At 36.0% G+C, this 12,925-nt stretch overlaps 1 protein-coding gene and 1 long non-coding RNA gene across 5 annotated transcripts in view; both read right to left on the bottom strand.

Annotated features, from left to right (window-relative positions):
• Positions 1 to 2: 2 nt before the first annotated feature.
• On the bottom strand, positions 3 to 3,478 carry LOC121876735. The gene is made up of 3 exons (XR_006090808.1): positions 3,385 to 3,478; positions 2,917 to 3,007; positions 3 to 402 (listed from the first exon to the last, which is right to left on the bottom strand). It is a non-coding gene; the product is annotated as an uncharacterized LOC121876735 (long non-coding RNA).
• A 2,081-nt stretch (positions 3,479 to 5,559) lies between these two features.
• The window catches only part of LOC121876732 (dedicator of cytokinesis protein 1-like), a 64,945-nt gene continuing 57,579 nt past the window's right edge, over positions 5,560 to 12,925 (bottom strand). For all 4 annotated transcript variants that reach the window (XM_042382090.1, XM_042382091.1, XM_042382093.1 and 1 more), the window contains 2 exons: positions 12,791 to 12,915; positions 5,560 to 11,638 (listed from right to left, as the gene is read on the bottom strand). In XM_042382090.1, coding sequence (XP_042238024.1) covers positions 11,540 to 11,638; positions 12,791 to 12,915 — 224 coding nt within the window. In that variant the 3' untranslated portion in view covers positions 5,560 to 11,539. The remainder of the gene's footprint in view (positions 11,639 to 12,790; positions 12,916 to 12,925) is intronic.

The raw sequence follows: 12,925 nt of genomic DNA, 5'->3' as shown, positions 1-12,925 counted from the left end.
GCAGAGCCGTCCAGGGGAGCAGCACACACAGAGCAGTCCAGGGCAGCAGAGCAGTCCAGGACAACAGCATGCACAGAGCAAAGCCGTCCAGGGGAGCCGCATGCACAGAGCAGAGCCGTCCAGGGGAGCGGCACGCACAGAGCAGAGCCGTCCAGGGCAGCAGCCAGCAAGCACAAAGCAGAGCCGTCCAGGGCAGCAGCCAGCAAACACAGAGCAGAGCCGTCCAGGGGAGCGGCACACACAGCAGAGCCGTCCAGGGCAGCAGCCAGCAAGCACAAAGCAGAGCCGTCCAGGGCAGTAGCCAGCAAGGGGAGTCCAGGGCAGCAGCAAGCAAGTACAGGGCAGTGGCCAGTAAGCACAGTCTAGGGCAGCATGGTGGCGCCAGTGTTCAGAACAACATTTCTGTACAAAATAAAATGTAAAATTAATAGTGTATTAAATTTTTTTAACCATACAAATATTTTAAACATAGTAATGACAAAATGTACTGTAGTGTTTTAGACAAAATTCCTTAACACTTGACAGGACCAAATTTATAAACTCCATAATAGAAAAATAAGAAAATTTGTTAATTTGAATCTTTCACCAAATGATCCTTGATAAGTGTCCTGGGATTAATTTTATCAGTAACTGTACAGCATCTTGCCTAACTGTACAAGTTATGGTTCATATTGACAAAACTATGAAAAACCAAAAACCTTTCATCACAAAACTGTCCCACAAGTGAGCCATAATAGTTATTGAAGAGTCATAATATATTGAAGAGTCGTAACAATATATTGACGAGTCAACTACAATATATTGAATAATCCTGTATCTTTAGTTCATAGTTTTGTTAACATTTTTAAAATGTTTTCTTTCAATGACTGCTCGAGAAATTATCGATTTGTGAAGAATATTTTTACTTTACACAAAATTTACGTCAATGAATTTCTTGAGTTGGTTAGTCATAGGTTTCATTATATTCATTCTTATTCTACAACTGGGTACAATATCACACTGAAAGTTGCTATGAGTAATTTATTATTTACTAAATGTAAACATCTTAGAGGTAAACTATACATGAACATTTCTGAATTATTTCACAAAGTCAAGCATAAACACAACCCAAAGTTATTTTACTCGTGTTAGTTATAAATTTTATGTATTAAATGATTGTTTTTGAAGAAAAAGCAAAATATTTTCACAATACTAATTTATCCTAATCCAGTATTGTATTGCATAACATGACCCTAAACTGAAGGTTGTATACTCTAAGGAAGTACCACATCAATCTACTTAATCTAGTACAGTAATTGAAGAAATATCAAATACATTAGTGATGCACCATTAATGATAACCAGATTCAAAACTCCCAATAATCTGCCGCCAGATTTAAAACGGACAAACACAGATTTAGAGAATGCTATAATTTGTCAATTTTATTATGCAGGTAAAACAAAGTCACTATATAGTCTCACCACCAACGCCAGACTATAAACAAAGCAAAATATCAGCCAAATACAGTATTTAAATAAAGTAATTTACTCTAGTAGTAGAGAACCCATCAACAAATACATCAACTTTAGTAATTGTATTAAGGAATTTTTTGAAGCTGCAATATTAAGAGCAGCTGGGTATTAAATTCCATCGTTATCGCAGCGTTTAAGTCTACCCGGCACAACACGCAGTAATTATGAACTAATCAAGTGGTCAACTATTTATAGGTATAGAATATCAAGGCTGTTGGAACTGCAACCATGCAGGAAGAATACCGTGTATATTAAATATACAGTATACTATATGGTACAATGATAAGTACAGAATAACTCGACTTTATAATCTAACAAACACCTAAACTTGTTTCAATAAACTTGCCGTAAAACTGTTCACCAATGTTAACAAACACCGTCTTGTTTTGGTGCCCAGGAAAGTACAATTTACGTGAAAATGAAAGCAATAAGAGTCGAGGCAACGGTGATAAACCACACCAAGACCAGAAAATAGTAACTTGCGAGTTACTAAATTTATATTCCTTTATTATTGATGTTAAAGTCTCATCATGACAACCATTTTTTTGTATTATACTCGAGTTGTCTGCGTCAGCTCAACGTTTACTTGTACTGTACAGAGACGGTGGTGGAAAACCGTGCATTTCTAAACAAAGGCATTTTTTTTCTAACTTTCGACTTATTTTGGAACACTTAATAATTATTTACTCATTCTCTAATAAAATATAATATTTAAAGGGAATTATTTATCATTTTGACTAATTTTATTATAAAAAACTCATCTTCAGCCTCAACAACCTATGTCGTTCTTTATAAGAGTTATGATCCTGTACCAGGTAATTCTTAGTTCTAATTTGGGTAATATTGGTAAATAAAATATCTAGTGTACTTATACGATGCTACAATATATAAAATCTTTCTCGTCAGCGACTCTTTACCAGATTATTTTTCTCTTCAGATTAAACAAAAGCTACTTTGTCTGGCATGCTATATTCATTACCGTATAATGAAGTACTGTAGACTGACCTGCACAGAGGTTACTACCATGTTATCCAATCACAAACGTCAGAATGATCGGCAGTCAAGTGCGACATTTCCATAAGTGGACAGTCTTGATGGTTTCCGTTATTACTGTATTTTGCCGGTAATTAAAATGTTACCTAGTAATTTCTTAACTCGAAACAGACAGCAAAACGACATCGGCTAATACTTTGTTTACAGACACGGATTATTGAGCAAAATATTGATATTATCTGTAGTCGATATCTATTAATTGGTGCATCCTAAGTATTGTACAATACTATTACTTGATTGACATTTACACTTAGAAGAGGAGTCAACTAGACAAGGCAGTCCTGGGTTACAATTACTGTACTTTGTCAGAGTTTAGTGAATAAACCACAATGAGAACAATACTGTACCCAACCTGACTTGCATTTCTGGTACAGCAAGAGTCAGTTCACCACAAGAAAACTCTTGTGGTCATTTCTTGCATCCTCCATCTTCAGGTCACCATCCTGGAATGAATAATTTATACAACTATGAACTAAAAATTTAAATAATATACCTACACTATACTGTCTATATAAAGTAAAGTACAGTAAGAACGGTGACCAAAACTAAACCATATTTCATTAATTTAAATTAAACTATAAGCCAAAACAGTAAAGTATTCTCTAAAGTAACTAGTCAATTTGATTACGAGTGTCAACGACCATTAACCTATGCTTGTTCATAATAGTAATAAGTTAACTTCAGTATTTTTTTTAAAGTCCGTTTAAACTTATTTCATTCTAAAATAAATCCATACAATATCGACAAACAAATAACCTTAATATATCGACCTTTACACATGTATAATTTTAACAATAAATAAATTAAAAATAAGACTTACTATACGTTTTACGAACAGCGTCTGTCAAGTGAGAGAGACGACCGACAGCACCTTGCTGTTCGATGTCTCGATGGGCACTGGAGTGGAGTTTCATTTGCGAATCACCTCTGTATGGTCTCGTCCCGCCAAAAACCTTAACCAAATGAGGGCATATTAAAAAAATAAATCCAACCTTAATCGTACATCCAATTTTTATAACAAATTTCAATGAAAAAATTATTCATATCATGTTGTAGAAAAAAAAATTACGGGAAACTTTACGGACAAATAAATAGGAATAAGAATACTGTACTACAGTGTTCCAAAAAGCCATGGTGACGAATCAGGGCTGCCAACATTACCGATTTAGTCAATTATATCATAAAAAATACTTGAATATTACTGAAACATTTGCTTTTATCAAAGAATAATATAATACTTTTTAAATGAATTAAACCTTTAACTAAGAAAACCTTACCTGGAAAAATATAGACGAAGTACGTCCCCGACTACAATAATGGTCGTTACCATACCTTACTGGGTGGTTACCGCTCATTAGTAAAAGATAGATATATAGGCAGTTGCAGGCGCACTAATCTCTCAGGGTAGCTGAGGTTGCCTTCATGCAGGTGGTGGCCCTCCTTAAGACATTTACAACTGAGTCCCTTGCATATTTCGGGGACAGTACTCCAGGTTGGTTGATAATATTCCATCCCTGGGAACGTCCCTGAGGACGCCACCATCCCTGGGAGAGCCCCTAGGGGTACTGTCGCGCCTGGGAGCGCCGCCGTCTCCAGGAGGGTTTCTGGGGGCGCCACCGACCCTGGGGTGGGTCTTTGGGATGATCCCAGTGAGGGCGCCGCCATCCCTGGCAGGGTGTCTGGGGGTGCCACGGCTCTTGACAGGGCCCCTGGGGTCGCCGCCACCCCTAAGAAGGGCCCCTGGGAATGCCGCTGCCCTTGAGTGTCCCTTATGGGCGCCGCCACCCCTGGGAGGGTCCTTGGGGTCACCAACGCCTCTTAGATGGCCTGTAGCGTACTATATGTGGCCAGTTGTCAATTCTCTTTGTATGGGCACACAAACGTACGTACATGTAGATATCTCACACTCAGGAATGAGGTAGGATAGAAACTCACAATGCGCTTTCTGTATATATATTGTTGTACAGCTCAGTGCTTAGGAGTGACTAGGTGAGGAGAAACTTGCTCAGAGGTCCTGTAGGACGAGGAGGTTTCTGAGGAAGCTGAGTGGTGAGGAGCTGTGAGAGATGTTGCTGGTCCAGTAGCCGAGTGTAGAATGGTCTCCCTGGCCAGGCATGGCCGTATTTATACAATTTACGAGGATCAGGATTTGGGGTGAGCTTAGCGAGAGGGCCAATCACAGCAGCTTAAGCGTAAGGTGTGAAACGCTCTGAACCTGAACCGGAGGTTGAAGGTCGAGACTAGGTCGGCGATCATACCCCTACGTCCTCTGCATAGACCTAGTCTCTCGGCGTAGCTGGCTGTACGCTGATTGGCTGGTAGGCGCGCGGCCGGAGCTCAGTTGGGAGTTGTAGGGGAGAGGAGCCACTACAGGCCCCCGCCAGAGGGTGTGCCTCTGGGGGCGCCGCCTCCCATGGTGTGGGCCTCTGGGGGCACCGCCTCCCATGGTGTAGGCCTCTGCGGGCGCCAATGCCCTTTGGAGGGCCCCTGGGGGAGCCACTGCCCCTAATTACCCCACAATCAAATCGTGGAGCATATATTCAAAATCAACATGCTCAGGTGTACCTATAAAGTGATTTTCAACAAAATCTAATTTTGGGCCAAAACTCTTGAAAATGTAAGCCCTTTGTAATTTTTTACCCAAATATACTTTTCTCTCGGAAATTTTAGGAGTTTAACTAATTAAGTTACTTACAGAATAACACATTAATACTAAAATCGCACTTTGCAAACCCCATGTTACCGAGTAATTAGCACTGAAAAATGTCAGTAAATTTTCCAGACATCATTACAACCACTAATTACCCCACGTATGTATAGTTGATACGCAAGCAAAATTATTATTGTTTTACTTCATGTGCAAATTTGCGTATGAAAACCCTAAAGCGATAATAAATATCATACGCAATTTGGCGTATGAAAACACCAAGGGTGTTAATAAAATTTTGTTGAGTAATTTCATATATCAGGAGTAGTAAAAATAAAACTGCACATCTTACAAGCAAATGTATATTATCAAATTATAGTTACATGGTAGAAGCAGTTAAAACACTTAGGTAAACATGTGGATCTTACCATTGTAAATCTGATTGTTTTATGCATCACAGGCATAAGTACAGTACCATTATTTGAAAGACAAGATTACATCAAGACCAGGTCATAAAGATTACCTTAAGATGAAAAAAACACATTTATATTTTTTCATTATTGTCAGCATAATGTAAACTGTATAATAATTACATGAGTATTTTATCTCATTCAAGAACAAATACTGAAAAAATCACTCACAAATCATATACTGTAACATAAACTTGATGAACTGGTATCTGGTGTGCATGAGGTAAAAATCACTGGAAAAAAAAACTGTAATGTCATAATAACCTCAAGTAACACGAGCATATGGTAACTTTTGACAGGCAGCATTACCTACTGTTAAGCCAATGAGGCATTTATGGAACAGATCACCAGCCACGGCTTCATCTAGTTCCCTTAATTCTATGTAATGACTGTTGCACATTTAAATCTAGCTTAGTGTGACCAGAACATAAAGCTTGTACCTCCAAGCTCCTTATAGTGACTAGACACAGAGGTAAGGCTTCCAGTGTTCATCGTTAACCTTTGACAATGGACACTGCCAAGACTTACAATGTGCACCAATGTCTTTCTTTATACAGCAACGAGACTTAACAGTGTACCAAATATTCCACAATGTGTAAATCTTGAAAAGTTTTAAATCCATTTTCTTAAGTGTTCAATTTAAGGAAAACATTTATTAAAAAGTCTGGGAACACACCACTCTTTATAATGTCAAATATTTAACTGAATAAGACAAGTGTATCTCAAAACAACAGCATCAAACTCATAAATGATATACAGTAATTCTATTTAACAGAAGATACGAGATAAAGTATTTTCATTTATACAAGTTAACCTTAATTCCCTACTGGCTGAAGGAACCTGTATTGGAACACTCAATGCCTACATCACCCAGAACCAAAATAAACCAGAAACATCATTATTCTGGGTAATAAAATTTGATTCTATGTTTACATTTGGCATGCCTAAAAAACTGTAGCAATAAATGTTATATATAATGAAGTTTCTGATTACTATGATCTGTAATAATGGAGTAATTGATGTACAGTGATCATCCTTCAGGCTTTCTATATCATGACCAACAGTGTGTTCCACCAGCCACACAAACACATCTCCTTTGGTCATACAGCACCATACAAAAATACAAACCCTCCTCTCCCCTAAAAAATATTCTATGGCACTCTTAGTTTGTGCAGCTTCATAGCCTTTGTACTTATTCTACAAAAATTCTGGTCATCAATGTCATGCACCATTTACAACTATCATTTGCTGAAAAATATTAAGTAAACTTATGAGATTTTAAATCTCAAGTTCTCATTTATTTTGTAAACCAAACTAGAAAACTGACAAAATACTAATACTGCAATGCAAATCTAACAAGTGAACCTTGGCAATGTACAGTACTGTACATGCTATATGAAGCAATAACTTCTAATAAAAAAGTTTCACCTACCCATTCCACTTGTATACAAATTAAAAATGTATGAAAAATTACCTTCTACAAGATTGTGTCTCAATTCAATCTAAAAAAAATTAATTCACAGTTTCTCAACAATCAGTTAGTCTCCACAACATCCAGCACTGGCTTTCATGACCAATGACAAGAGTAAACCATAATGGAAAATTTTATTATCACAGCTTGCCAACTGATTTCAAAATGAAAGGGAAAAATAAAATAGTTTATGGCATTAAGGCATGATAGCAAAACGTTGAAGGCTTAAACTTGTGACCTTATATGAGTAGTATGTGTATTATTTCAAGAGTGCAAATGACATACTTTGTGACAAAATGTATTGAATACTACAAAAAGACACCAAAATGACTTAATGGAAACAACACTATTATTAAAAAAAATCACATTTCACTTTATGGCAAACAACACTCATTTATTATTGGACATCTACCAAACCAATAAATTAACACTAAACACCAAACTCTCTGTCCTTTTGCTGTTACAGTTAACAAAGATGACATACTTGAACATATTGAGGTGATGACTGTCAAAACGGGGGTAGGGGGTAACTCACTGCACAGTACAAGTAAACACATAAATTACATCACATCAACAATAATTTATAAACATACTGTATTGAATTCCTTTCTTCTATGGTCATAACTTTTAAGCTTACTTCTCTCTCATGACAGAAATCCTCTTCTAAATATAGTACAAGAAATCAAGAGTTAACATTATTATAATTGTCAAAGTATGGCAAACTGCAAATATGGCTTGGAATTTTGATTTTTCTTATGTCTGTTTATGTGATATTACTCTAATAGGAGCATGGTGGTGGTGGGGGGGGGTGGGGTAGTATGCTGTAGTGACATTTCCATACACATGGCTCCTGTTGGCAAAGATTCCACCATGGTTCATACTCCTTACAGCATGGTCAATTAGGTACTGTATCAAGGCCTTTTAAACTATTAAGTAATCCTCTTCTAAAATCATGTTTCAAGCTGTTTTGGTTCATGATTTTTGAGAAGTACAGTACATTAGTTATAAAGTGAAACACAGAAGAGAGGATCATCATACATACAGAGATAAAGATAAGGAGATTAACCCAAGACACAGTCATGTTTTCAAATCAACTACAGAAGGCTGACAGGTTTGGAGCATGTTTAACCAATGATGAAAGCTAAAGTCTATGAAGAAACTGTCCATTTTATATCTGACCAAGGATGACAATACCCTTGGCTGACATATGACAGATGACTGACTGAATGAAGAAAAATTGTGAATTAAATATGGACAGGACAATAAGCTCTAAAACAAATCCTAACAAACTCTAGCTCTTGATTCATCAGTAACATGTTTCAATTCGTACATGGCTGAAATTTGGTAGTTAGAAATGGATGGAGAAGAAAACTAAAAAATTCTGTAGAGAGTAAAAACAAAAATTACTGAATTTCAACAATGCAATCTGTAATGTATAGTAAAATCACCTAAAAATTATCAGTACCAAATTTTGAATGTTTACTGGCATTTTATCTGAAGGAATGAATATGTGGATCTTATGTTTATCAGTCTTCAAGGTTTTCTCTTTTTTATCATTTCAACTCTAATAATTTACCTTTGAATTGTGACCTAAACACATGGTAGTACAGTACTGCTTTTCATTAACATCTAGTAATTAATTTTATTCTCACGTTACATTACACCAATTAAACTCACCTGTAAAGAATCTGAATTTTACCCTTTAACATGACCCCCCTCATATTTATTTTATTGCTCATTAACTGATACTGTGGAGAAAAAGAAAATCACCACAAAACAACCTTACAATACAGCAGAAATCATTAATTTGTGAATTGTATTACAATTATAGCAAAGACTGTCCAAATAGGAATGTATTAAATTATATTTTTTAATGGTATATGATCTAATAAAGCTAAATACAACTTTCAAGGCTGATATAACCACTAAGTGTGCAGGTAAGAGTACAGTATTGCTCAATGAACTCAAGAACCACCACTTAATTCCTTAACTGGAATGAGTAAAAAAATAAAACATATGACTCACATCATCCAATCCATCACAGCAAGATCAGCCATTCAAGCCTCAAGTTGGTCCCAAAACATTACCTTAAGAAATCATGAATAAGGTATTATATTTGTAAAGTGTTTAAGAAGACTGTTACTACCTTGAACATAAAACACCTTTAGAATAAGTTTCACCGAGTCCTACATGACAGTCAACCATACCACATCAGTGGAAGCATTAGATAGATTCCTTGAAACAACTCACCACAACACAGCAATGAGACATCCAATGATTAACTCCGCCCGGCTCAATCCCATGATGTTTGTGAGATACCAATAAAGTTTATTCCACCGGGTACCAGAAGCAATATATACATATAGTACAAAAGTCAACAACTTTATCTTCATGTAAAACTTATGCAAATCTCTTCTACAAACAAAGTGGACACTCTCTTTGGCTAATTTCATATGAACATCTGTGTACAACAAATAATTAGTAAACAATAACTTCACTTCATCCTGATTGGTTAGTATAAAACATTAAACCACAGGGAAGTTATAATGGCACCTTTATATCATAACTCTGGAATTTAATAACAAAGTTACTCAAAAATATCAGAGTTTAGTATCTTATGTGTTGATATATATATGAAAGACTTCTTGGTGAACTATATAAGTAAGGTGTGTGTGTGTGTGTGTGTGGTATTACAATGTAGTAGCCTCATTCTTAAACAACTCATGACTATAGATCAGAAAGTACATCGTCTACATGACATGTGACGGAAATGCTCTAATTCATTACTTTCTCTACATTCTTAAGTGAACCCCACCGTGGGAGCAGGTCTTCTACATGTCACTAGTATCAGGCAAATGACATTAAAAAGAGTCTAATCTCTTTATGTCCATCAACCTCGATAAACTTCGGGTAATTATTTTATTATTACGGTACAACCATCATTTGTATAATTAAATCAAACTGTAAAATGAAATATTGCATAATACTAGAGCTCTTTACAGGGCAGAAATCTAAATTCAAATGATATGACAAAGACTTATACACAAAATCGCTGAATTAATACTGTACTGTACATTACTAGAATGAATCATCTATGAAAAACTCAGGCAGTGTAGCAGTCCTGATTCATTTTGATTCCTTAGAAGTTGAGGAAGAATGGACTTATCTGAGCTTTCAAGGTCCTTATATTCTGTCACCTAATTTATCCTCTTAAGATGGGACTGGAGTAAGGTAGACAGACGTTGATCATTATATACTGTAGATAAAGCTCTTAGGGAAAACATAAATAACGAATCATCCTTAATAAACAGATCCTTTGATGATTTTCATATTCCTGAATGGTATACACACACACATACATACAATTGTGTGTGTTACTAAACTACAAATATTAAACCTAAGTAAAAAAAAAAAAATACCTGTAGTGCAGAATATATAAAATTCATTAATAACAGCAAAACATTATAAACACACAAACACAAATAAAATATATACATATGAATGAGCATGAGCAGAAATTCCCACTCACAGAAATGTATATCCAGATTTGATCAATTGAATTTTGTGTTTATTAACCCCTTGAATATGATGACTTAACCCCTTGAGTACAATGACTTAACCTTTTTAATACAATTACCATGAACCTTTCAATAATGTACTCAAAAGATTATATCATCACAGAGGATTCAATTACATTACTGTACACTACCAGCAAGTTCTTTTCAGGCATTATGATGTCAATGCCAAGAAATAACTGTACTTCACTGACATCATTTCTTCTCATTTCCATCGTCATAAAGAGTAAATTAGATTATATAAAGAAACTCATATTAGGGATAAGGTTAATATTCTACACTGAACTGTAGTATCACTCTGTCCTTAACTCTAATGAAAATGATATATTACTCATGGGATATAACCAAGAACTCATTACCAAACAAAATTCATGCATAAGAAACATTAATTTTCTCAGTAGTATACATTATCACCCATCACAATAAAATAATACCTTGTGGTCACTTTTGCTTCGCTCTCATTTTATATTTATTATTGTTTTATAAATATTGAATACTGTAATTATCTTTGAAAAACAAATTAACTGTTACAGAATCATGGCCAACTAACTTTAAAGAATCATTACCCTACTGCAACACAGATTCTCCTGCTGGTAGAAGTGCCCGGTAGTCTTAGCTCAACTATCACTTGACCTTCCAAACATGCAATTACTGTACTGTATGTCATCTCCCTAATAGTCTCTTTCTTCGCACGCTGCTTCAGCATATCCTCGATACATTCAGACCTCTAATTCTTGGCCTTTTCATTAAACACATCCTGGTACTTGTTAAATTTCTACATTGTCTGTTAACATTGTAAGTTGTCTACACTCTCATAATAGGGAAGGATCTTCATGATTGTGATTCTTGTCAGGTCGCGGTGGCTTCCGTGGGGGTTCAGGAGATAGATCCGGGGGAAAGGCAAATACAGGCTGTTGAGAAATGTTATCATTAACTTTGATATTCTAATATCTTCTTTAACACTAGCATATTTTCTGGCTCATTCATATGGTTAAGGTTTTCACTAACTTCCAGTCTAAAAAGTATCTAATGCTCAGGTGATTTGTGTCCTTAACTATGGCCTCTATTATCTAATAATTTTGAGGCTATTGTGTTTTACAAAGACACTGTTGGGTGTTACACTTATGAGAATCAAGTATGCTTTTAACATTTCTGTGAATGATAAGAAGATAATGAATTAAACTAATTTAATACTATTTACAGCTCAGGAAGTTAAAGAAATCTTAAAGGGTAGTACATGTTGTAAAATGAGGGACTAATCCTGAAATCCTACTGTACTGTGTATCATCAAGTGATGGAACACTCGAGTGAGGGTTCATCAGAATGACTACTGAGTCAAGATCTACTTTCTAGTGTTCTAACCTTTGACCTTCCTGTGACCTTAATCTAGTGTTGACTGATACCCTTGTGTACTGATACAAGAGTTATGCTCCCCACAACATTTTGAACTGTCAACCTTCGGCTTTGATCTTGACATCTATTGAACCACAGCAGCCAAACAATAAGTGCAGCTGTACCTGATGATTAAACTATTTTCCAAGATTGAAGTCAATCTGACTGTAATTTTAAGAATTTTTATAAGAGAAAAGTTTTTGAGATATAACTAGATGGGGTTAACTCTAAATGGACCTTCTTGCGATGGCATAAAAACATATACAGTACAGGGTGTACAGTATAAATACTTTATGATGAGCTACAGGAAGTACATATGACAGTGCATTCTGCCAATGGGGCTTACATGAGACAACCCATGACATCAGGCAAGTAGACCCAGTGTTACATATCACATACAGACTGAAGCAGGATAGAAATATACAGTACAGTATCTCTCTATGGTCTGGATATTTGTGAACTAGTTGTATCTTATGATAAGCCAGTGGGGAAGATGGTTACATCAATAATAATACAGTAGTGGTTCACACCAAATATCAACTATATATCACCTCATCTATGAAGATTTGAATAAGTGACCAATGGATTGTACATGCCCACTATGATACAATGTTCACCCACTGTACCATATTCACAACTAGTCTTAGAATGAACACATAAACTGTACCCACCTTGGGGGCAACCAGAGACAAGGCGCTTAACCTGACAGATGCGCTGTCACCATCTTGGTCACGCAACTTTACAGGCAATGGCGGTGGAGCCTCCTCCTCACACACTGAACCAGTCGGTGTACTCACTGTAATAAA

Source organism: Homarus americanus, unplaced genomic scaffold, assembly GCF_018991925.1.
Source record: "Homarus americanus isolate GMGI-L3 unplaced genomic scaffold, GMGI_Hamer_2.0 scaffold50281, whole genome shotgun sequence".
NCBI lineage: Eukaryota > Metazoa > Arthropoda > Malacostraca > Decapoda > Nephropidae > Homarus > Homarus americanus.
This window is presented reverse-complemented; position numbering and strand designations above follow the sequence as displayed.